General features: G+C 39.3%; 1 protein-coding gene across 1 annotated transcript in view; it reads right to left on the bottom strand.

Annotated features, from left to right (window-relative positions):
• Nucleotides 1–3,490: 3,490 nt before the first annotated feature.
• Nucleotides 3,491–25,573, bottom strand: part of LOC107699313 (protein AHNAK2-like) — a 25,088-nt gene continuing 3,005 nt past the window's right edge. Inside the window, exons 2-8 of the mRNA XM_016500532.1 lie at nt 16,394–16,443; nt 16,173–16,271; nt 15,936–16,046; nt 15,680–15,830; nt 15,394–15,560; nt 5,449–15,294; nt 3,491–5,104 (exon numbers count right to left, since the gene is read on the bottom strand). Of these exons, the coding sequence (XP_016356018.1) occupies nt 4,112–5,104; nt 5,449–15,294; nt 15,394–15,560; nt 15,680–15,830; nt 15,936–16,046; nt 16,173–16,271; nt 16,394–16,443 (11,417 nt within the window). The 3' untranslated portion in view covers nt 3,491–4,111. The remainder of the gene's footprint in view (nt 5,105–5,448; nt 15,295–15,393; nt 15,561–15,679; nt 15,831–15,935; nt 16,047–16,172; nt 16,272–16,393; nt 16,444–25,573) is intronic.

Below are 25,573 nucleotides of genomic sequence, written 5' to 3'. Positions count from 1 at the left end.
CGTTATGCTGAGACCTCCACTTTTTAGAGCTTCTCTATTAGGGCTGAGCATTGTTAGGCTTCCTCTCATTTAGGGGAGTCATTCTGCTGACGCCTCCGCTCTCCAGAGCTCCGCTTAGGCAGTGATGTGAGTTCGTAGGCTCTTTCTTTTTAAGCCTCACTAACTGCCTCTGGCGTTGAGTGTAGTCAGGTCTCCTCTCATTTTAGAGAGTCGTTATGCTGAGACCTCCACTCTTAAGAGCTCCTAAACTAGTTAGGCTTCCTCTCGTTTAAGAGAGTCATTCTGCTGAAGCCTCCGCTCTCCAGAGCTCCACTTAGGCAGTACTATTAGTTTGTAGGTTCTTATGTGAGCCTCGCTAACTGTCTCTAGCGCAGAGTATAGTCAGGTAGGTGCTCTTTTATACCCGCAGGCGCGTTATTGTTTACGTCATAGGCTGCTGCCTGCCAATATCAGGTTCATTGTTGTTTTTTCATTCATGCTTCAGACACCGGTCACGCTGAAGGCGTTCCCCTAGCGTCCTCTAGAGGACGCAGCGTGGAGTTCCCTTTCGAAAGGGAATGTCTCAGGTTACGCAAGTAACCATGGTTCCCTGAGAATAGGGAACGAGAGCCTACGTCTCCTTCAGACAAAGAAGTGGATGACGTTTTCCGCAGGTGCGCTTTTATACCCGCACTCGCTTTATTGTTTACGTCATAGGCTGCCGCCTGCCAATGTCAAGGGCATTGTCGTTTTTTCATTCATGCTTCAGACACAGGTCACGCTGAAGGCGTTCCCTTAGCACCCTCTAGAGGACGCAGCATCTCTTTCCTGTTCTCAGGGAGCCATGGTTACATGCGTAACCTGAGACGATTTCTGCACGCAATGGGTTCATAAACAGGCACAGGCTAACCATAAACAGAAATAAAGTTACAGAGCACATGCCACATTAAGCAAAAAAGTGTACCATACAGTCTGTTTTTACCTGCTTCCGAAATTCCATCACATCATTAGTTGAATTTCTTAATCACTGGCAGACAATATGGCTGTGAAAAGTACAAAAGTACATGACCTCTTAAGCTGACCTATTTCAGCACTCATTTCGTTCCGTGTTTTAAGTAAATGATTTACGATGTTTTACTGAGTGAAAAACCACTCCGAACGAACCATATTCAGTGAAAAGTAAACTTAAACGAGTGATTCACTTATTATGCGTCCGTTCAGATTCTAAACAGTCGAAGGAAAAACACAACAACGACTTGCTAAAATATTGTCTGGGAATAAGGTGGTCTTTCTCGTCAGATAGGGATTTATCAGAACATGTTACTTAGGGCATGGGGTACAGGTTGGAACACAGTAGTAAAAGTAGCTTGGTAAATCAGCGACCTCCCCTTACGAAAAAGAAGTTTATTCAAGTGTGATATTAGTATACTTCAACTACTAAACTAGTAGTTTACTGAGACTATACTTCAAAGTGTTCTAACAATGCTACAAGTATTTAATTAGCAAACTATCAGTATACCTATAAGTTCACTCTTAGTATAGTTGCAGTACAAACTAAAAACATAGATGTAAACTAGTTGTGTACTCAATACTGTTATACTTAAAGTATACTTAAAAGTATACTTTTATATACTAGAAATTGGGCCAATTTAGTCCCAAGGAGTATTGAAATAGTACACTTACAAGTATACTACTAGTACACTGATATTTGTATACTTGCTACATAAAGTATACTTAAAATATGCTTGAACTTTACTTAAGTATACTTAATAAAATAAACTTGTAAAATAAACCAAAAACTACTTTTTGGTAAGGGTCCTCAAGTGAGACGCGAGTTTGCATCAGCTATAATGAGCTTTATGAAGTTAACATGATTGGAGCTAGCGAAGTTGTTATGAAGTATAATCTTCATGGATTATAACCAGGGTGCGAATTACACAGTGACCACGCAATTTCTTATGTTTTAAATAGGGCTGTCAAGTGATTGTTTTTTTTTTTTTTATCGAATTAATTACATAATGTGCCAATTGATCAAATTAATCTCAAATTAATAAGATTAATTAATTAACATGCACATCATGTGCCGATTAATTCAAGATAAAGTTGTTATTAAAGATAATAGTTATTGTGTTCATTTAGAAAAAAACACTGAATAGACATTACAAAAAGTAGTTTTAGAAAGAAATATAAGTAGCTTTAGAAATATATTTTAATTCAACATACAAAAATACAAATAAATAGGCTAGTGAAATATAAAATTATTTTTAAAAAGAAACAATACTTTAAATAAAAAACTAAAAGCGCCAGTAGGTAGTCTTAATTAGTGAATGATTCAGTCATTCATTCAATCGATTCGTTCAAATGGCTAATTCATTCAGAAACGAAGCAAGTGACTGACTTTATGAATGGCTCACTGAATCATTGATTCAATCGATTCGTTTAAAAACTTGGATTCTGTGTGTTGATCAGAGATGCACAACATTTCTCCTTATTTTTTGTTGGCGAAATTACTGACAATGTGTCTCAAATGTAATTATTCACACCTTATCTTCATTTTTACTGTAGGTAAAAAACTTTTATGTAACCTATTATTGTCTTTCTAAACGCCAATGATGATTCTGAAAGAAAACAGCAGTGTTTGTTATAGTAACACGTGCAACTTTCATGCGCATGACTAACATTACCACACGCTTGTATTTTAGCGTTGCTGTTTAAGTTGTGAATCTGCACATGTATTTCAGGTGTTCTTGCTCCGTCCAAGCAATAAATGCACGTCTTTGAATGAGCGCAGTAGCGTATTCTTCAACCGCTCAGGTACTGTCAATACGACCCATTTCAGGGGCTGCCAAAATTACATTTTTAAAATCAGTCAGAGTTATAGAAATACATATTAATATTTACAAGTAAATCTCCACATTATGCGTAGGCTAGTCTACTTTCTATCTGACCCCCTCTACATCTAGTTTTGACGTCCATCAGGGGGGATCAAGCCTTCTTTAGTGGGGTCAGACACCCCCAACCCCCAACCCGTAATTCGCACCCTGATTATAATTTGATAAAACCTTCAAATGCGCTTGGAGAACAGGACATCACAGCTGAATATCACTCCTAAACAACCTGTAAGATAGTTTACAATATTAGGCTCGGATGTAAGTATCTTTCTAAATGTCGCCTTGCGATGAACTGTTTGTGTCAGCTTTTGGTACTTGTCTCTGTACATTATTTTAACTCTTTCTTGGCTCTACACTTATACTGATCTGTTTTAGTATTATTATGTGTAGTAGCCTAATTAGTGATACCAGGAAATCGCATTTCCTATCAGAATTTGTAAAGATCATGGGGGTCTATCTCTCAGTCTGCTCAAATTTTATTATATGTACACGTTCACACAATAAATCAGAGACATGGAGCATTATTCCACTTTTTATTTATTTTGCAGCAACCAGTTAAAGTGTTTCTCTTACAACATTAATTTGATTACTTTGGCTATATAGGCCTATGTTAAAAGAAAAGTCATTGCTTATTAAGAAAATTATTTGTATTTTAAAATATGCATTGTGTGTTTTTCAAGTCCATTGATTCCATCATACTGTAGGTGCAAATGCTTTTGGGTGAATAAAACATTTACATATTTTCTTTTTTTTTTTCTCAAGGCTGCAGAAACAGATTTTATATGCAGTTATAGTTTTCACAAAATAAATAACCTTAAAGAAACAAATGCCTCAATATGTGATACAGTCTTTAATAGCCACATTAATTTTATAATTAATTTTATTTGTGATTATATCTGTTTAATGGTGTTTGCTTGATTACCGAGTTTGTACTATAAACAATATTCCCAAGATATCAGTTTTACAATAAAGCACACTGACAACCCACACATACAATTATAACATAATTTTTTTCCTATTTGTCCATGTACATACATATTTTTTTCTCCAGTGGGTATAGATTTTTAAAAGTCTTTTAAGCTTAAAATCTCTGTTAGCTAAACAATACTCTGTGATATGTTCATAAGTATCAGCACTCTTTTGCTTAATAGCATTACAATTCAGCTGGCTTATATGATTATATAAGAGAACACTGGAACATACATTCAAAAGCATAAAATCAAATCAGCAAGATCTCATGTTCATTTCCCATTCTCATCAGTAGAGGAATCCATATGTCTTAGAGATGTTTCAGAGCTCACTATTGTGACTTTTTCAGTTGTTGCTACACTGTCAAAAAACCTCATTTTCTCAATGTGTACCGTATCTTTTAGCCTACGAATTGAGGAAGCCGTCTCATCAGAAATGGGTTCTGCAGAGTCTCCTTCAAATACACGTGTTGTCTGTGTCACAAGTATTGTCTCTTTGTCGTCATGTAAAGTTTCTTTCACAACATGCCTTTCCACCAATGTGCGTGTCCCACTTTGCACTCTGGTTTCCTCCACTGTCAACACTGAGTCTGAGCCTAGTGTTATTTGTAAAGGTGAGGTGTGAATTCCATGCGCGTCTAAATTAGTAAAGATTGAGGCTTGCTGTGTTTCTGGTATAGCTTGTATGTTCGATGTGATGATGTGAATTTCCCCTGACATCTGTTTCAGAGTGTCCAATGAGGCTGAGGACATATCTGATGAGAAAGGGATGTTGACTTTTTCTGGCTGGCGAGGCTCCATTGATATCAGTTCACATCTGGCTGTGGAAGTCACAACATCAGTTTGCACATCACTGAGCCCAATGGTGGCAGTGGGTTCAGCATATTTCACTGTAACTTTTGTAGGTGAGGTCTGTGACAGACCAATCTGCTCAGTGGTTACTGTAGAACTGATATCTGCAAAAGCTTCAGATGACTTCAGTGACAGTGTTGGGCTGAGGTTTTCCTCCATAGCCTCACTCAGCGAGTTCTTCTCAGGTTCCTCATGTTCCTTGCTTGATTCTTTCTCAACATCATCAAGCTTCTCAGCCTCTTCAGGTGGTTGGATTATTTCTTTCGCATCTGTTTTTGCCGTTTTGGTTGGAGAAGAAAATGAGAACTTGAACCAGCTCCCTTTCTCAGTTTTTGCTTGTTCTTTGCTAACAGTTGCTTTCTGATCTGCTGAAGCCTCCAGATGCTTTTCACTTTCTTCAATCTTAGCGTCAACCAACTTATCACTTTCATCTGAAGACTGGCTGAATCCTAATTTGCTTCAGATGACTTCAGTGACAGTGTTGGGCTGAGGTTTTCCTCCATAGCCTCACTCAGCGAGTTCTTCTCAGGTTCCTCATGTTCCTTGCTTGATTCTTTCTCAACATCATCAAGCTTCTCAGCCTCTTCAGGTGGTTGGATTATTTCTTTCGCATCTGTTTTTGCCGTTTTGGTTGGAGAAGAAAATGAGAACTTGAACCAGCTCCCTTTCTCAGTTTTTGCTTGTTCTTTGCTAACAGTTGCTTTCTGATCTGCTGAAGCCTCCAGATGCTTTTCACTTTCTTCAATCTTAGCGTCAACCAACTTATCACTTTCATCTGAAGACTGGCTGAATCCTAATTTTGGAAATTTAAATTTAAACTTTGATTTCTCCTGAGCTCCTTTGTCCTTATGTTCTGCTGCTTCCTCAACTTTTGCCCCAGCCTCCTGATCTTGCTTAACAGATGGTTTGTCCTTTTGTGCTTCCGTTTCCTCTATTGTTGGAACATTAAATTCAACTTCAAAGCCCCTGAGAACATCCTCAAGTGTAGGCATTGTAAATTTGGGTGATTTTCCAGCCCCTTGAGTATCATCTTTGGGTTCTATTTTAGCATCTGGAGCACTCACTTTGGTGGTTGTGTCATCTTCTCCTTCCTGAGATTTTGTTCTTGAAATGCTGATCTTTGGCATTTTTATAGTAGGAAGCTTGAATTTACTTGGGGAGACTTTGACCCCATCCAGTTTTTTAGTAGCAGCCTCTGTAGGCTGTTCAGTGGTTTCTTTAATTTCACCCTCTCTTTTTGTTTCTTTAGACACTTGTACAGGCTTGTCTTCAATATTTAGGTCAGTGTCTGGTACATCTACTTCTGCAACTTTTACTTTTGCATTAGATGTTTTTTGAGCCGAAGTTCCAAATTTTGGCATTTTAAAAGTAGGCAATTTGAATTTACTTGGAGAACCTGAAACAACTGTATCTTCTTTCAACTCTGTCTCTACCTCTTTTTTTTCAAGGCTGGAACTTCCCTCTAAAGCCATGTCTACTTTTGGGAGACTTGCATCTTCTGCTGCGACCTTGATTTCTGGTTCAATTATCCCAGTTTCAAGTGTTTCTGTCTTTACCTCTTTTGCAGTCAACGTCACCTCAGGACCTTTTACTTTGGGTAACGAAATCCCAAATTTTGGAAGTTTAAATTTAATTTCCTGTCCCTCTTGATTAAGTTCTTTTTCTTTTATATTAATATCAATAGATGGGGTTTCAGTCTCTGCAGGTTTGCCTTTGATGTCACCTGATAGATCTACCTTTGATGTCTCTATCTCATAATCCACAGAACTAATTTTAATTTCCTTGGTTTCAGAATCAGCCTTTGCTGCATCGCTAGGGACCTTTGGAGAGGAAACTCCAAATTTGGGTAATTTTATTGTTGGGAGTTTGAATTTTGTTGGCGAGCCAAATTGTGGACTTGTTATTTCAGTTTTGCCCTCTGTCTCACTTTCTCCTATTTCTGTAGTGCCCTCTGGCAGGGATATATCTACTGCCGTTTCACTGGCTTGAATATCTTGGGCCTTGCCATCTGATTTTGAAAATTCAATTTTTGGAAATCCAAAGCTTGGTTTCTTCATTTTTACACTAAGTCCCTTAGAGCTCATATCAGTTAAATCTGCTGGTTCCTCAGCCACAACATCTTTTACTGTAACAGATTCTTTAACATCAGTTTGAGAAACCTCTGCTTTTGAAACATTTATGTCAATTTCTGGACTTTTCGATGCTTGTAGAGAAATTCCAAACTTTGGTAGTTTGATTTTACTTTCTTCTACTTCAAGTTCAGCACTTTTAGTCTCCACATCCACTTCCACTGATCCTTTGGGTAACTTTAGCTCTTTCTTGTCTATAAATAGTATATCCCCTGACATTTTCACTTCTGTTTCGGTCCGAGCTTTCTTAAGCCCTTGGTCACCATCTGGACCTTTAATTGTTGGAAGAGCAATCCCAAATTTTGGAAGCTTAAATTTGCCATCTTGTTGTTCTTTATTATCTCCCTTAATGTTTATCTCAATGGATGGACCTTCAACTGTTGGCCCTTTCATTTCAACACTTAACACTTCTCCTGACATGTTAAACTTCTTATCAGGAAGGCTTACTTCAGGAACATTGATGTCCGCATGTGCCGTAGGTATATCAACTGTGTCCTTTGATGCTTTGGTTCCAAATTTTGGGAAATTGATTGTTGGAAGTTTAAATCTTGTTGGAGAGCCAAAAGTTTCCTCCTTCAAATCAGGTTCTTGTTCTGGTAATTTAATGTCTGCAGACTGCACTGAAACATCAACATTTCCCGCTGATGTGCCCATGTCAGCTTTGGGTAGACTCACATCAATTTCAGGAGCCTTAAGATCTGGTTTTGAAAATCTCAATTTGGGAAGTTTCACTTTCAGCCCTCTCGAGTCAACTTCAACTTTATCTGTTTTCCCCTCAATGGTCACATTTTGAATTTCAACACTGGGCTGTTGTACATTTACCTTTTCTTCGCATAGCAGGTCAGTCTCTATGTTTATTTCTTTTCCCTCCATCTCTATCCCCTTTACTTTTGGCATGCCAATTCCAAATTTTGGCAGCTTGAACTTACTTCCCATCCCATCAGCATCAATTTCTTTAACCTTAATGTCCACATCAACCGATGGCCCTTTAATGTCTATGTTTGGTTCTGTGTCCGTGGTTTGTAACTCTACTTTTTCTGGGAGACTGATTTCAGGTTCTTTGATATCCATTTCAACTGCTGGAATATCAGCTGTAGCTTTTGGATGTTTGAGTCCAAACTTTGGAAGGTTGATTGAGGGCAGCTTAAATTTTGTTGTATCTCCTTGTTTCACTTCATGTGTAATGGTGATTTTTGCATCTACGTCTTTAATAGGTATGTTGCCCTCTTGCATAGACATATCTACCTTTGGTTGACTGGCATCAACATATTGTCCCTTAATATCTGGCTTTGAAAAACCAAATTTTGGAAGTGAAAATCTTGGCTTCTTCAGTTTCACATCAAGCCCTTTCAAGTCAACTTCAGGCATATCTGCTTTGCCTTCAATGGATATGTCTTGAATGTCAACATTAGGTTGGGGTAGTATTATTTTTCCTTCTGCTAGATGAACATCAGTTTCTCTTATTGTGGCATGTATATCGGTCTCTATTTCTTTTACATCTAAGTCAATTTTTGGTATTTGACCTGACACCTTGATGTCTGGTTCATGAGCAGTGATTCCGATTCCTTTTATGTCCTTATCTGCTGATGGTAAACTTACTGTGCCTTTTGAAGTTTTGACTCCAAATTTTGGCAAGTTCATTTCTGGCAGTTTAAATTTGGTTGGGGAACTAACAATCATTAGATCTTTCTGTTCAGCCTCTCCTCCAGAAAGTGTGACGTCTGCTGTTTGCTCTTTTACAGGTACATTGACCTCTTGTATGGACACTTCAGCCTTTGGTGCACTGACATTAACCTCTGGAGTTGAAGTGTCTGGTTTAGAAAACCCAAACTTGGGAAATGAAAAGCTTGGTCTCTTCACTTTTACTTGGAGTCCTTTGGAGTCAACCTCAGGCATGTCTGCACTCCCTTCAACTTTAGCTTCAGTATTGGGTGGTTGTACTTCTAATTTCACATCAGGTTTAGAAATGTCAGTTTTTAAGTTTGTTCCTTCTAATTCTGGATCTGTCACATTCATTTCTAATGCTACTTTTGGTGATTTAACACCAAATTTCGGGAGGCTTATAGATGGGAGTTTAAACTTTGTTGGGGATCCAAAAATTGTTGAACCTTTTTGGTCAGACTCCATCTTTGACACTTTAATATCCACATTTGCTTCTTCTAGATCCATACTGCCTTCAGGTATGGGGATATCAGTTTTTTGAATACTTACATCAACTTCAGAGGCTTTTAATTCTGGTTTTGAAAACCCAAATTCAGCTGATGTCTTCATCTGCACATCTAGACCTCTAGAATCTTGTTCTGGTGGGTGAACCATCCCGTCAGTTGTTATCTCAGGTTTTTTTATATCAATTTGTTGTACTTCAGTTGTATCATCTGACTTTGATGTACTTAAATCAAACCCTTTTACTCTAGGAAGGCCAATACCGAACTTTGGCATCTTAAACTTTCCCCCCTGTCCTCCAAGTTCAGTATCATCAACATTCAAGTCCACACTTACAGTTTGACCCTCTGTGGCTAGATGAGGTCCCTTTATTTCTACTGATGGGGCTTCACCTGATATTTTTATTTTTGTATCTGTACCACTCACTTCAGGTCCTTTAACACCTATATCTACAACTGGCATAGATTTCTCTTCCATCGTAGCTTGTCCTCCAATCTTTGGGATGTTGATTGAGGGGAGTTTAAATTTTGTTGTGGCACCAAGAGTTGCTGTATCTTTTTGATCATCCTCAACATTTGACACTGAGATATTCATGCTTTGTTCTTGTATTTTCACATCACCTTCTGGTTTAGAGGTATCAACTTGTGCAAGTCTGACATCAATCTCTGGGGCCTTAATGTCTGGTTTAGAAAATCCAAATTTAGGAAGTGAAAAGCCTGGTCTTTTCATTTTCAGACTTGTGTCTTTTAAATCAACTTTTTGATCAAATTTGCTTTCTAGTGTGGCTTGTGATACTTCTGTTTTAGCTGAAGGTTCCCCAAGTTTTGCCTCTGGTAAGGAAATATATCCTTCTGCCTTTGATGTTTTGGCCTCTGTAAGTGACAGGGTGTATTGATCTCCACTATCTACCTTTGGCTGATCAACACTGATTGAGGGTTTCTTCAACTCTTGACTGGGCACATTATAGTCAATTTTTATGTCTGATGGTTCTACTGATGTGAATACATCTTCAGTCTCCAAAGTAATTTCCTCATCCCTCAAATCCATTATTTCAGCTTTTACTTTGGAAGATGAACTTCCAAATTTGGGTAGTTTGAAAGTAGGAAGTTTGAACTTGATCTGCGACCCTCCTCTGGTTGAATCATCCTTTAACATCTCTGTGTGAATTTTCAAGTCAGACTCAAGATTCACATCCACTTCACCAACTGCCATAGATGTATCGCCCCTCTCAACCTTAATCTCTGGAGCTTTAATGTCTTGTTCAGAAAATTCATGCTCTGAGCTTGGCATTTTCATCGTTACCTCCATTTCCACAGATGCCCCAGGTATGTTTGCTGTTCCCTCAGCACTCTCCTTGTCATGTTTCAGTGAAACCTCTGGTTTTTCCACATCTGTTCTTGATGCACCCTTTTTAAATTCTGGTCCCTTTAGCTTTGGAAATGAAAATTCAAATTTAGGCATCATAAATCTACTCCCTTGACTACCAGGATCAGTGTCTTTGGTTTTTATTTCAGCATCCACTGGTAGGGTTTCGAAAGCTGATTTAGATGGTTCTGTATCTTGCATTCCTGCATCTTTATCTTGTGATGCAACTGCTGATGTTGCCTTTATTTCTGACTGTGCATCATCCTCAGCTTTTGTAGTAGATTCTTCCCCAGTCTTTGAAATGGAAATATCAAATTTAGGGAGAGAAATTGTTGGAAGCTTGAATTTAGATGGAGAACCAGAAGTACTTTTGTTTTTTAACTGGACTTCAACCCCTGGAGCAGGAAATGTCACTTGAGTCTCTTTGATCTCAGTTTCAGGCACAGATATGCCGCCTTTTTGAAGGCTGGTGTCAGCATCAGGGATCTTAGTGTCAGATTTGGAAAAGCCAAATTTCGGAAAAGATATTTTACGTTTCTTAAGTTTGAATTCACTCTCCATTTCTTTAGCCTCCAGAATGACTTCATCTACTGAACCTGAAGGAAGTTTGACTTCCACCTCAGGTTTCTTGGCTTGCACTTTAAAATCTTCTATAGCTGTCTCTTGATCAAGACCATGGCCTACAAGGCTCATCTTGACCTCTGGTTTAGAAAATGCATGATCTGGAGACAATACCTTTTCAGAGTGTGCATCAATAGCCTTGTCTACCTCTGGGGTAGATACATCAACTTTAGGTTTGGAAACACTGAGAATAATATGTGGGGTTTTCATTTCAGGTAATGATGGCAGTTCTGCAGATAGTTCGGTTTCTGGCACTTTAATTTCCATAGTAGGTTCATCTTTGGTGACTTCAGGCATTTGACTGTCAGAGATTGCATCTGTTGATTTTGGAAATGAGACCCCAAATTTTGGGAATTTAATTGTAGGAAGTTTAAATTTGGTTGGAGATCTTGGATCTTTCTCAGCCTGGACAGACTCTGCATTTGATTCTTTGGGGTCCATAATTGATTCTTCTTTGTTCGTACTATCAACTGGCTTGTAGGCTTCAACCTTTGGAATGTTAATGCCAAATTTAGGCAGTGTAACGATAACCTCTTGTTCTTTGAGCTTTGGTTCTTTGACCTTAACATCTACACTAACAAACTGACCTTCTGTAGTCTCAAATAAATCCTTGACATCACCTGATGGTGCATCATCTTTGAGTTTCAAACTTATTTGTTTTTCTGGAAGGCTTACATCAGGTTCTTCAATATCTATATCTACAACTGGCATGTCTTTTACTACCTTAGATGATTTTCCACCAAACTTTGGTAAGCTGAAAGAGGGAAGTTTAAACTTGACTGGTGTACCACCACTTGTTAATTCTTTATGTTCAGCCTCATCCTTTGAAATTGTGAAATTCACACCAGGCTCTCTTATTTCCACAGAACCTTCTGGAATTGATAAATCAACCTGTGGAAGACTAACATCAACACCTGCAGCTTTGATGTCTTGTTTTGAAAACGCAGTGGTTGTAATTTCTCCAGCGTCATGGTCAGTCAGACTTGCATCAATATCTGGTTTAGAAAATGGAATTTCTTCAGATGATTTTATTTCTTTTTTCTGAAAACCTTTGATTTCTATCTTACCCTCAGGCAGAGACAAGTCAACTTCAGGTTTGGATACACTGAGAGTCATTTCCGGGCCTTTCTTGTCAGATAGTGCTGTTGATTCTACAGATAGTTTAGCTTCTGGAAATTTAGCATCCATTGTAGTCTCCTCTGTTCTGACATCAGGCATTTGAATATCGGCCCTAGCATCAGTGGACTTGGGAAATGAGACTCCAAATTTAGGAAGTTTAATTGTGGGGAGTTTAAATTTTGTGGGAGAATCTGTTGAATCCTTGAACTCAGCCTCTACATCTGTGGTCTTACTTTCAACATCTATTTCTGTCCCATCAGCATCATGTAAAGAGCCCTGTGCGGCTGGTAGAGTTATGTCAGCATAAGATACTTTAGTATCTGTTTTAGAGAATCCAAATTTGGGAAATGATATTTTCCGTTTCTTCATTTTAGACTCTGCTTCTTTTATTTCAGCTTGTGGAAGTTCAGGTAGCTCCACTTCAGTTTTTCTGCTAACCTTGATGTTTTTTTCAGAATCATCTGGTAACAGACCACCTTCTTCTGTCTTCTCTTTTGGCATTGAAATACCAAACTTGATCAGTCTAAATCCACTTTCCTCTTGATCATCCTCAACAGCTTCAACAGCCTGAGGCTTTGAGAGCCCAGTTTCCTCCTGCTTTGATTTTCCCTCTGCCTTAGGGATTTTTATTTTTGGAACAGAAACATCTATGCTTGGCATTTTTAATTTACTCCAATTTTTGTCTGTTTCTGGATCAGTCTCAGATGGTCTCTTCTCAGAATCTAATACAACCTCTGTTATGTCACTTTCTTGCACTGTAACATCCTCTTTTGTAGTGACTTCAGCTGTTCCTTTCATAGATTTCCCTCCAATTTTGGGCATTTTTAATTTAGGCAATTTCTTTTTTTGTGGGGAGGAGTCTGTGTCTTTGCTTTTGATTTCAGCCTTCAGCTCTCCTGCAACATCTCGTTTTGAGGTTTCCTTAACAATAGTAGTGCAAATGTCATGGTGGAGCATTTGATCACCCTCTATATCATGTGCTTTTTTAGTTTCATCAAATGTTGCTTCTTCAGAAGATTTTTTGATGTCTTCTTCAAGAGATATTTTTGCTTCCGTTTTCATCTCCTTGATTGCACCACTATCACTTTTAGATGATGTGGCCTTTATTGGTAATTCAATCGCAATACCTGGGAAGCGAATGTCAGGTGTCATGATTCCAAAACTTGGCATTGATACCTTTGATTTCTTTGATTTCTTTTCATGCACATTTTTGTCAGCTTTGATATCAGTATCAGTATATTCTTTCACAGCCTTGTCTTGAGTGTCTGTATCTTTGGTTATTATGATTTTTTGTGGTGGAACTGATTGTTCAATGGCTTCCATTCCTGGTATTTCAATGTCTTCACGCTTTGGAAGTTTGAATTTTACATCTGGAGATGTACTTATCTTATTATCCCTTGCTAACTTTTTGCCAGGTTTGGGTTGGTGGTCTACACGTTTAATTTTTGATTGGTCTGTTTTGCTCTCAGTTATAACTGTTTCATCAAGATGCAATTGTCCCATTTTTGGTAATATGAAGGCTTGATCTTTTGTAGCAACGGGAGAAAGTCTCTGCTTTTCTTTATCCATTGTGTCAGGCAACTTAATGTTTATTTCTGTGCTCATGCTCGAAATTTTACAAGGGGATCCTTTAGGTGTCATGTCAGTCTTGTCTGTCTTCATTTCCATGATTGTGATCTCTCTCTGTACAAGGACTCCAGTGATGTCTCTCTCAGGTAATTTGAAGGAAGGGAATTTTGATACTGCTTCTTTTACATCCTCAACATTAAACTCTTCTGCTTCACCCCGAGATTGCTTTTTTCCTGCTTTTGAGATATTTATTATCTTCTCAACTTTTTGTTCTTTAATTCTAAGAGATTTAACCTTGGCTTTTGATCCTTTGTCCTCCATGCCAGGAATCTCAATTTCCTCTCGTTTCAGGAGAGGTACTTTGGTTGGTTCTCTCTGTTTTACAGTTATTGATTCTTGATGGTCGAATTCAGAGACATCTACTTTAGGCAGTTTAAAAGTTGATTCAATGTCAGTGCTACCTCCAGTACTCTTTCTGCTTCTGTCCACATCCAGAGCATGTGATTTTGGCTGGGATATAACAGGTGTTGGAGTGATTGGTTTCTTTGTGTCTGTTGAGGGCACATCCTCACTTATTTGAATCTTAAAAGTGAAAGTGTCTGATGTAAAGTCTAGTCTGTTTACTGCATTTGAAAAATGGCTCTTTGATGTGGCTATGTCTGCCAGTGGTCCTCTGGTTCGAATTCCATAACTTTCTGTTTCTAGAATGTTTCTTTCTTTCTTTTCCTTGTCGCTGCCAATTCTTGGTGATTTGCTTATCGGTCCTACCTCTGGCATGTCAAGAGAAACATCAACTTTAGGTATGGTCATGTCTGTTTTTCCTGACTCTTGAGTCTTTTGTAAAATCTCTTTATCTCTTGATTTGCTATCGGATTCAACTTGATGTCCAGCTGGTTCAGTTTGTGGTATTACATTTGGACTGTCCAAAATATTGTCGGATGTTGATGGATCCAAAGTTCTCATTCCACTTGTTGAGGATTTTAATTGGCTCTCTGTTTCTATTTCATATGTATCCTTTCCTGGAATGCTAACCCTCAGTTCCGATTTCTCTCTCCTTTCTTTGCCATCATCTCCAAGAGCGACTGTAATATCAGTAGTCTTTAATGTGGTGTCCACACTGATGAGCTCAACCTTATGCAGTGATTCAGTCGCTGGCAATGTATATTCATTTCTTGTTTTAGCTGAGTCAGCTTCATTCAATATTTTAGGACTCTCTATCACATTAGTCACTGGCACTTGCTCTTCCACTATATTCATAATAATTTGGTTGTCCAAGCCCTCCATATCATCTGTTGCAAGCGCCTCTTCGTTTTCTTGGGTTTCTTCAACAGATTTGCTCCTGCGGCCTGCCATCCGCTCCTTAAGTTTCATTTTGTGCATCTTTTTCTTGTCTTTTCCATCTGGGGATTTTAATGGAGACTTAAGTGGAGACTCTGTGTCACTTGTTGGTGGACTTATCTCTAATTTTCTCTGTTCCTCTGCTTCTGATGTGCTGTGAGATCTTTTAAAATTTGCCCTGCGACCTTTGCTAAAGGTAGGGAATTTGGGCCAAGTGATGCGATCATGTTGCTTTTTTGTCTTTCTTCGACCTCTCATCTCTGGTCCTCTTCCTTCTTCTTCTTGCTCAGCCTCCTCGCCCTGCAAACATTGATGAAGCAGATAGAATGTCAATGAAACCTCTGAAGAAGCTTGGCTGTATTCTGTATTTAAGAATATAATGAACAGTATTATAATTACAATGGTTGTATCTGGCCTCATTGTCTCAGCATCTTCCTGGGTTCTTGGAGGTGGTTTGCGTTTTAGACAGAATGCCACTTTATATGGTTGAGCATGCTCAAGAATCTGGAGGGCGTCTTCATATGACACATTATCAAAATATACTGTAGCACTAAGTATTTGATCACCTGAAAGTCCAGATGGAAGAACACAAATGAGGATGCAAGTGAAAAGATGGAGGAAAAACAAATTTAGCTGTATTCTAGCTTCAGAAATATTCTGGAATGTGCTATAATTAAAATCTCACCTTCTTTCACACTTAAATGCTTTGAGGCAGGCGACTCTGGTTTTACGTCCTTGATGAAGATGCCGTCCTTTCCTCCACTTACAATCAAACCCTCAGCACAAACTTCTTTCACAGTTTTCACTATTATTTCTGACTGATCACTTTGCATATCCTGAAACAGAATGCAAGTCATTTAGAAATTGATTCCTGTTTTCTCAGTATTTACATTCCTAAACATCTGTATTCTTCACTAGAGAGAACTTTAGGTGTGTCTGACCTCTGTTTGATTCATCTTGGCAGAGGAACGCTTGTCAAACAGTGAGCCGAAACCAATCCTTTTGCTTTTTTTGGAACTCTTGGTGGGTGAGTCATAGAAGTCACCTTCAGCCTGACAAAACAGCATGTGATATATTAAATAGATAATAGTTTGATGATCAAATACAGCATTATACAATTCTGAATTAGGGTTATTATACTGTACATAAATAAGATAAGAGTCTAATGTAGCGCTCACCTGTTTCGCGTATTTCTCTGTGGTGGGGAATTCCTCAACAGGAGAGGAACCCTGAGGACGAGGTCTTTCCCCCTCTAAAACTTCAGGCTCCTCACCTACCTATTATATCAAATACAAATTAAAGATTATTTAAACAATTAAACAGTTTAAAACAGAGAGACAGTTTAACACAAGTGTATGTTGTATATTTGCTGAATGTGCTTTACTTGAGTGATACTCACTAAATCATCATCTGTGTCTTGTTCTGGTCCCTTCAGCCTGCGCCCTTCTCCTGTTGTGATGAAAAAAGCAGAATAAGCACTTAAATGGGTCATAGGATGCCCATTTTCCACACGTTGATATGATTCTTTAGGGTCTTAATGAAAAGTCTGTAACATAGTTTGGTTCAAATTTCTCAATGGTAGTGTAAAAAAAAACATTTTACCCTGTCAAAAACAGCTCTTTTCTGAGCATGCAGATTTGTAGCATTTTCCTTTAAATGTTAATGAGCTCTGCTGACCCCGCCCCTCTCTTTTGAGCCGACTGTTTACTTTAGTAACTATTTAGTAAATATTACTTTATTCATCATGAAACTTGCTAATTAGCACATTATTAGGAAAGGCGATTTGCAAAGATTCGTTAAAAAAACCTTACACTCACTTCTTCTGTATGTGAAGTTGGATCACGAATGATTTGCGCGAACATAGATGCATTTTCACATTTCAGTTCAAACAACTTGTAAAAGTGCATGTAGCATTATATGACCCCTTTAAGGGTCAAGCTTTGTGAATACATAGGTTTTACATCTGGCTGAAGTGAAAAGCTCACACGGGACTTGAATTTGATGTAGGTGCATTATGTTTTCTGTACATATGACCGAAATTTAAGCCTGTTAGTCATCTATGCAATCTATACGTTCTTTATTTGCTGTTTTATAGCTTGTACTGATTGGAGAGTCAGTGAGTGATCTACTGTATTTTGCAAGACCAAAACATTTTTTTTTTTATCTGCAAAAAAGGCATAGTCTAAGGCAAAATTTCTGTTCCCAAAATTTTCTCTCATTCCTCGCAGATATTCCCACAGGATCCAGACTGTCTATCTGCTTCTGTTGCTTCCTGTAAATTGAGGCACTCTATTGATCTTAAGGGGTCGGTTTACACTGCCAGCAATGAGACCAACATGGAAACGATACAGGTTAAAAAAGGACAGTGCAAATAATATGGTTATAAATATCTGCAGATGTGGTATTATTCTAAAAATACAAATTATATATTTTTTTATTTTACGGCATGAAGAAATTATTCCCTTGCATAATTTTTTTAATAGTTGTATGAATTTTAACAATATTATACAATAGACAGAAATAATTAAATGATACCAGCAGCAATAATACTTTCATGACCTCCTTTCTTCTGAGAAAGGCATAAATTTCCAGTTTCCCATAACAGAATGCACTTAAAGGATCATTTAGGTACATAAACATTTTCCATAAGCTTCTACCCAGTCCATTAACCTGCACTTTCCTTCAAGCACTTATCCAGGCATCAGGTCTAAATGGCATTGAAGCACACTGGAGATTTATGTACAGTATGCATGTCATGTAGCATGTGAACATTATTACACCATTATTACACCAGCACCTTTTTTTTTTTTTTACAGTTTCTAATGATCAGACACTACTTGTTCACTTGTACACTACATTCTACATACTACTTGTGAATGCACCAATGTATAGACAGCTGAGGAAAAGCAGTGATAAATGTGAATTAAAAAAGTAAACAGACTTGTTAAAGGGAGGAGGAAACTCTTCCCATATGTTTTGTTGGTGTCAAAGGCTTTGAGAACAATCCAACTCAATGGTATTCTGGTAAAAATTAATATGCCATTTATCTATCATTCTGTCATTATGCAGATGCCAGCATTGACATGTTACATGACACACCCTCTATTTAAAAAATTAAAAAACAAAATTACGCAAGTTTTGTGTCGACCACAATTAGGCTCTTTAAACCCTGATTTTAAACACAGGTAAAAAGCAATGTTTGAAAGGGGATTAGCACCACTTTTGCTGGGTGCAAACCCAGCACCTTGGGTTATGAAACCATTCTCTGTTTAATAATAACGCAATATAAACTGTTAATTAAACAGGTCATATACTGTGTTTCTTCACTCAATGATACTGGCAAAACCAATGGTTTAAGTAATGGATGTTCATAGGAGAGATCAGGGGTGATTGTAACAGTCGGTTTCTAACTGAGGGTTTTGGTTTTAACATACAGTATATGATGAACAAGCAGCAAAATGACATAGCTGTGGTTTTGAGGTTTGATATGTTGTGGTGCAGATCAACAAGTTTCAACTAGGTGTCTTTTCTGACTGCTATTGTAGCTAAACAGGCTTATATGCAGTATTTTTTTTTTTTTTCCACTTGCTATAAAGCTTTATAATATCTGTCCAAAACCAACACCGTGAATGGAACAGGCCCAAAACAGCAGGCCTTACTTTCAAGTTTTTTTTTTTCTTAAATGCTTTCAGGCTCCTCACCCCTGTCAGGTATAATGAGGCTGTTTGTTAGTTGGTATATGTAATAATTACAGAATAAAATGCTTTAAAATGTTCTTGAAAGGCCATTGTCAATCATTAATAAGTTATTTAAAATCAATCATTCCTGGGTTCCTATACTTTGTGTGTTTCTGTTAGGATTACAAATTAAATATGTGAGCTCTGCTGTAGGTGTTGTGAAATCAGTTTTAGCTTGATTCAGAAAAATAATATGCACAACCTATTGCTTTTAAAACATGCTGTTTACTTCAGTATGTTACTGAGATATCTTGAAGTACAAACACTAAAAAGAATCCATGTGCCAATATGAAAATAGCCTAGATCACAGAATTATGACTAAATTAAATCTAAAACAAAACAAAAAACAGTATTATGCAATGTATATCCAAAAACATCATGCTGCTGCATTGTAATTACAATGATGCAAAATTGCTCTCCAGGTAAACATTAAAGGTTAACAATTACAGGTTTGCACTTACCTGATCTGTGGTTTACTTGCAGAAATACATGTTTTACTGTTTTCCAGATAGTAATTCACCTAGTGCACAGCATGCATTGACAGGATTGTTTGTGGGTAGTTGTTAGTTTTAGTGGAGAAGATGAAGGGCCCTGCCCTTTTTGTAGGTATGGCACAACCCTGTTTCAGGGCTGTGGTTCAAACTCCTGCTAATGCTATTGTGCTGAAGAATAAACATCTGAATGTGTAACACTGCTTGCACACATTCACAAATGAATATAAATGAGAGGTCTTGATATTTTGAAGCAAAGGAATCAGGGCAAAGATTTTGTTGTAAGGGTATTTATGTCCCTCTGTTCTCCAGTGAATGTTGTCAGCGTTTGTTTAGTTTTGAGTTGAAGGAAATAGTTATGACATTAGTGTACAGTGGGAAATAAATGCAGAATGAAGACAAGATCTCATGCAGTTCGGAGTTCTTTTTTTCATTGTGCTTTTTGCCAAAGTAAATAAATAAGAATACAATACAAAGCAAGCTGTCAATCACATGATGTTTGTGCAGTATGTGTGTGCACATGGTTGACTGTCACGATTCACACACACACGAGGAACAAAGGAGCAAGGAGACACGGAGTAAAGTACCTCAAAAGGGTTTATTAAACAAAAGCTGGGGATCACAGGACTCGACACATCAGGAGGACAGGATGATGGTTAACGACTGACAAAGGACAAGAACTAGAACACACTTTAAATACACAGGAACTGAAGACAAGGGACACCTGGAACTAATGACAATTAACATTGGAAACACCTGGGAACAATTAACTCAAAACACGAGACAGAGAAACTAGATGACGGAGCACATAGGGAACCAAGACACACACAAAACCTGGCCCAGAGTCTGACATTACTCCCCCCTCCCAGAAGGCGTGTCCTCACGCCACCAAAACATCCAATGGGGATGGGGGGTGGGCGCTCTGGAGACCTCTAGGAGTAGGGTTACCAGACGGGAGGCCTCCAGAGCGGGGCACCATGGTGGAACTGTCAGCTCTGGGCGCCAAGACGGAAGAGGGACCACAGGAGGACAGGGCGGAGTAGGGAACACAGGAGGCCAAGGCGGAAGCGGGAACACAGGAGGCCAAGGCGGAAGCGGGAACACAGGAGGCCATGGCGGGGTAGGGAACACAGGAGGCCGTGGCGGGGTAGGGAACACAGGAGGACATGGTGGTGCAGGCAGTTCCGGAGGTCATGGCGGAGCAGCCTTCGAGGCCGCGGCCTTAGCCCCCGCCTCGGCCTCTACGGTTTGAGCCCTACTACCCCCCCCCCAAAAAAATACTTGGGAATGTTTACAGGTTCCGAGGCCCCCCGTGGGCCATGACAGGGGACTGGAGCCCTCCCTAGGCTTACTTGCGGTAGGAGCCGACACTGGACCGAGCTCTGGGGCTGAAGCCGACACCCTTCTCCTCGCCCCTAGCATCCTCTTCTGGATCGGGGGGAAAAGGCGTGTTCTGGGCCAACACGGGAGCGCTCTCTGGGGTTGAAGCCGACACCCCTCTTCCTCACCCCTAGTCTCCTCTTCTGGATCGGGGGGAACAGGCGTGGTCTGGGTCCACACTGGAGCGAACTCTGGGGCCTGGGCCGACACTGGAGCGAGCTCTGGGGCAGGAGCCGACACTGGAGCGAGCTCTGGGGCAGGAGCCGACACTGGAGCGAGCTCTGGGGCAGGAGCCGACACTGGAGCGAGCTCTGGGGCAGGAGCCGACACTGGAGCGAGCTCTGGGGCAGGAGCCGACACTGGAGCGAGCTCTGGGGCAGGAGCCGACACTGGAGCGAGCTCTGGGGCAGGAGCCGACACTGGAGCGAGCTCTGGGGCAGGAGCCGACACTGGAGCGAGCTCTGGGGCTGAAGCCGACACCCTTCTCCTCACCCCTAGCATCCTCTTCTGGATCGGGGGGAACAGGCGTGGTCTGGGTCCACACTGGAGCGAACTCTGGGGCCTGGGCCGACACTGGAGCGAGCTCTGGGGCAGGAGCCGACACTGGACCGAGCTCTGGGGCTGAAGCCGACAACCTTCTCCTCGCCCCTAGCATCCTCTTCTGGATCGGGGGGAAAAGGCGTGGTCGGCAAACTGGAGTGTTGAAGTCTGGCGGGCTTGCCACATTAATGTCCGGTGGGCTTGCCATATGCGTGGCCGGTGAGTTTCACTTGGCGCAGCTGGCTCTGAGCGTCCGGCGGGCTTGTCTTCGGTGCGGCCAGCGGGCTGGAGATAGCCCCGGCTGATGGGCTTGACATCGGCCCGGTCAGCGAGCTGGAGAAAGCCCCGGCTGGCGGGCATGACAACGGCGCGGCCGGCACGCTTCACAGCTGGGCGGTCTTCGTACCGCGGAGACGAACAGGGGAGAAAAAGGAAAACCAAAAAACTGTTCAAAAATGTAAATAAAAAACGGGAGAAGGAGCGCCGCTTACTGTTTTTGGTCAGTCGTTCTGTCACGGTTCACACACACACCAGGAACACGGGAACGAAGGAGCGAGGAGCCATGGAGTAAAGTACCTCAAAAAGGTTTATTAAACAAAGGCTGGGGATCACAGGACTCGACACATCAGGAGGACAGGATGACGTTTAACGACTGACAAAGGACAAGAACTAGAACACACTTTAAATACACAGGAACTGATGAGGGGAAGACAAGGGACACCTGGAACTAATGACAATTAACATTGGAAACACCTGGGAACAATGAACTCAAAACACGAGACAGAGAAACTAGATGACGGAGCACATAGGGAGCCAAGACACACACAAAACCTGGCCCATTGACTGTGTGTTTAAATACCAGTCCAAAAATTCCTTTTATACCCCCATAATTATCATTTAGCTTAATATTTGTTATAAAATTACCATGCAACTGATTTAGCAAGCAACAGACCAACAATACAAAGAAACCTGAATTACAAAAAATAAAAAATAAAAAAAGCCTATTTGATTTTTAGGCACAATCATTGATCCTTAACTGAGATGGGAAATTCAGTATTAGTAAATTGATAACGTAGTACTTCTTAATCAAATATTTGCTCACAGGGTGCTGGTCTAAAAGTGATAAAGCATTTCAAGTATGTGACTATACTGTAAAATAGTTTTAAAGTCCATAATTTGTGTTACTAGTGTAAGGTCCACGCACTTGGCCCAAGGAAGGTATCCAGTGGTGGATGAAGGTTTCTTGCGTGTTCGGTCTTTTCCGCGAGCAAAGTTATTCAGTTTAGGTTTAACTCAAATCTGACTCCATTTTATTATCTAATCTGACTCCATTTTGGTATGACCTCGAATTTAGGTTGAAAGGCAAATTGGTTGTTTGTCTGTCTTTAATTATTGCTATTATTCTGACATTTGGTTATTCTAGTTAACTCTTTACTTTATATTTACTCATTCATTAGGAATCTATGTCGCTCAGGGTGCCTCACGGCGGCCGCTATGCGTGGGCCCCACGATCACAAACTCGCCCAGTCTGATCCTTAGCCAGAGGTTTATGACTAATACTATTTAATGGGTCGCCCATGCTTACCATTCTTTAAATAGTAGCTAGTTCTGTTTAGCCCCCTACAGTTACCCATGTACAACTTAATTAATGCTCAAAACAATAATCAGCGGCTCTGCTAGAACCCTTTGTCTAGCCCCCGATAGTTAATATAACTACGTACAACTTAATTAAAGTTGAGACAATAACCAGCGGTTCTGCTAGAACCCTTTGTCTAGCCCCCATAGTTAACGCAACTGAGTACAACTTAACTAAAGTCAAGCAGTTAGTCAGAAATCTATAATCTCACCTGATGTGCGCCATGCTCCATCTAACCTGAGATCTAGTATGCACTTAACCCTGGACGCAGATTTGCGGAAACATACGCCTTCACTTAATCTACTTGAGAAAATAATTTCAGAGTAAGTCAGAATAAATCAAATGTAACAATTTATTATCAGTCAGGTAAATATGTATTATGCCAATTATCTACATAGCCAATTCAAAGATATCAAATCAATACGATACATCAAATTCTCATAGACAAATCTAAGAGTAAGATGCATACCTGACTTTTAGAAAAATACATAGTATGAAGTGTGTGGCTTTCTGGCTACAGAATCGCGCCGACCCTTTTGCTGCAATCCTTTAAATACACAACCAAGATAAAACATCCCCCAAATGGAGGCATGTACAAACAATTGGAATTTGCATTCAGACCTGGGTGGTTTACACCTCAATGGGAACAGAAGGTAATTTGCATGGAATGACCCTCTACAGTAATCAAAGTATCTCTTAACTCTTAGGATCTGTATTATCTTTTAGTCTACTTTTGTAAGATTAAGACCATTGTACCACTCGCCCTGAGACTATTCAAATGACACCAAACATGACTGTAAATCTTATTTGCATTTATATAGAACATTATACTATTGACCATTCTGAGTGAATCAAGTGGAGGGAGGAGATGAAAAAGGCACTGATGCATATGTGAGAGAGGCGTTTCCTGCACCACCCCTCTGTGGGGTGTCTCGAAGATGCCCGTGTAAGTTTGTATTGTCTGTTTCTCAGGAGATCAAAGTATCTGAGTTTCTTTTATCCTTACACTAGCATAGGAAATCCTAACACTACTTATAAAGTACAGAAAGTACATGCACACACAGATTCTCTTTATAATTTTGTGATGTTATGTTATGAAGGACTACACAAAATTTAATTTATTCAAGGTCGTTATATTTAATGCATGTTGTTATCATCATGACTAAATCTAGTAACTAGTGTACATTGAGTTAAATAGCCTGTGTGTGTCTCATTGTGGACAGAGTCAGGCATATTATAACATTGGGATTTAGCTTTGTTTATAATATATAATTTTACTTTTGAAGCTCTCTGCAAAGCAAAAATGAACATGAAGGTTGTGCATATGTTGTCCATTTCAGTTTATTCCTATTCCTGTGGATGTGGACTTGTTGATTAAACAATTACATCATCAGATTTGAACAATGAGCCTTTAGAATATTGTTCAGGGGTGTGGACACTCACAAGTGCTGTGACTAGCTGTAGACAAATCATAGTTTTCCTGACCCCAGAACACAGTTTTCAAAGCGGACCAAAGGTCATTTCATCTTCTGGCATAAGATCATAACATCATCAACAAACTGAACTATATTTTATTGACATTGTGAAGATGTTATGTTTGTGTGCCCAAATATGTCACCAAAAGCTCTCTTTTTTTATTTTTAGATTTAATTTACATCAGAAAACTGAACTACATTTTATTGATTTCATTTGTGAAGACTTTATGCTTGTGTATGCAAACAGTTCACTAAAATATGTCATCAAAATCTCTGAAATCACATTTTATAGTACATAAGTTGTAAGGACTTGGTTGTTTTGAACTTGAAAGAGATAGTCATTTTGAAATGTAGAAAAGGTCTGCATGAAGTTTCTTCAAAAATTCTCCTTTTATGTTTTACAGGAAATCTAACAACATATGAACAACATGAGGGTGAGTTGATAATGGATTTTCATTTTTGGGTGAAGTATTCAGTATTATTATTACATATTTAGTATTATATATTTATTCTATGAATGATTCATCTTTTAAAAAAATGCTAAATTAATTAAGTCCAAACCTTTAACACACCTCTCTAACTGAAATAAGTATTGCAAATGCTGTAGGTAGTATGTTTCATATTTCATGATATTACAACATAAGCTGTAAAAATCCTGTAATTACCCAACTGCTGATCTCCTGTATGTTAGCACATCTCCCATGACCAAGATTACAGGCATTAGAGGTTGTTTTCTGTTCCTGTGGCCATACGAGGCCCAGAGCTCTGCTCCTTCAGCACACTAATACGGTTAATTAGCTGCTCAGCAAGATACAGGGAGCAGGAACATCAATTCTGGCCTGCACTCATAACATCATACACAAGCCTCTTTCAGAGTCAAGTGGGAAAGACTTGTTTGTATTCAAAATATAATTGAATTTCAGGGCTGGAGAGGGAAAATAAACTGAAAACAGAATTGGATTTTCTTCCATATTAAGAACATGGGACCAAGTTCCCTCATATTTCCAATCAATCAGCTGCAATAATTGATGCATTTACTGTATGTGCCAAAGAGATGATGGCTTTAAAATTAAGAGTTAAACAGAGAGTTTCTCTTCTAATATCATTTACTAAACTCATGTCATTCCTAAACTGTATGTTTCGCAAATAATAAGATATGTTTTCTCCATACAGGGTTGTTTGGAAATATATTCTTGAAAGTCATACAGATTTAGTGTTAGTATCAATATGTTAGTCTCAAGGTTATCTATAAGGCAGTGTGCTCCAAAACAGTGACAAAATTCGCATTTAGAAGATATAAGCATTCAAAGCTTGCAGTTC

Source organism: Sinocyclocheilus anshuiensis, unplaced genomic scaffold, assembly GCF_001515605.1.
Source record: "Sinocyclocheilus anshuiensis isolate Anshui unplaced genomic scaffold, SAMN03320099.WGS_v1.1 scaffold450, whole genome shotgun sequence".
In the NCBI taxonomy this organism is placed as follows: domain Eukaryota; kingdom Metazoa; phylum Chordata; class Actinopteri; order Cypriniformes; family Cyprinidae; genus Sinocyclocheilus; species Sinocyclocheilus anshuiensis.
Note: the sequence above shows the minus strand (reverse complement) of the source record. Positions and strands in the feature narration are given on the sequence as shown.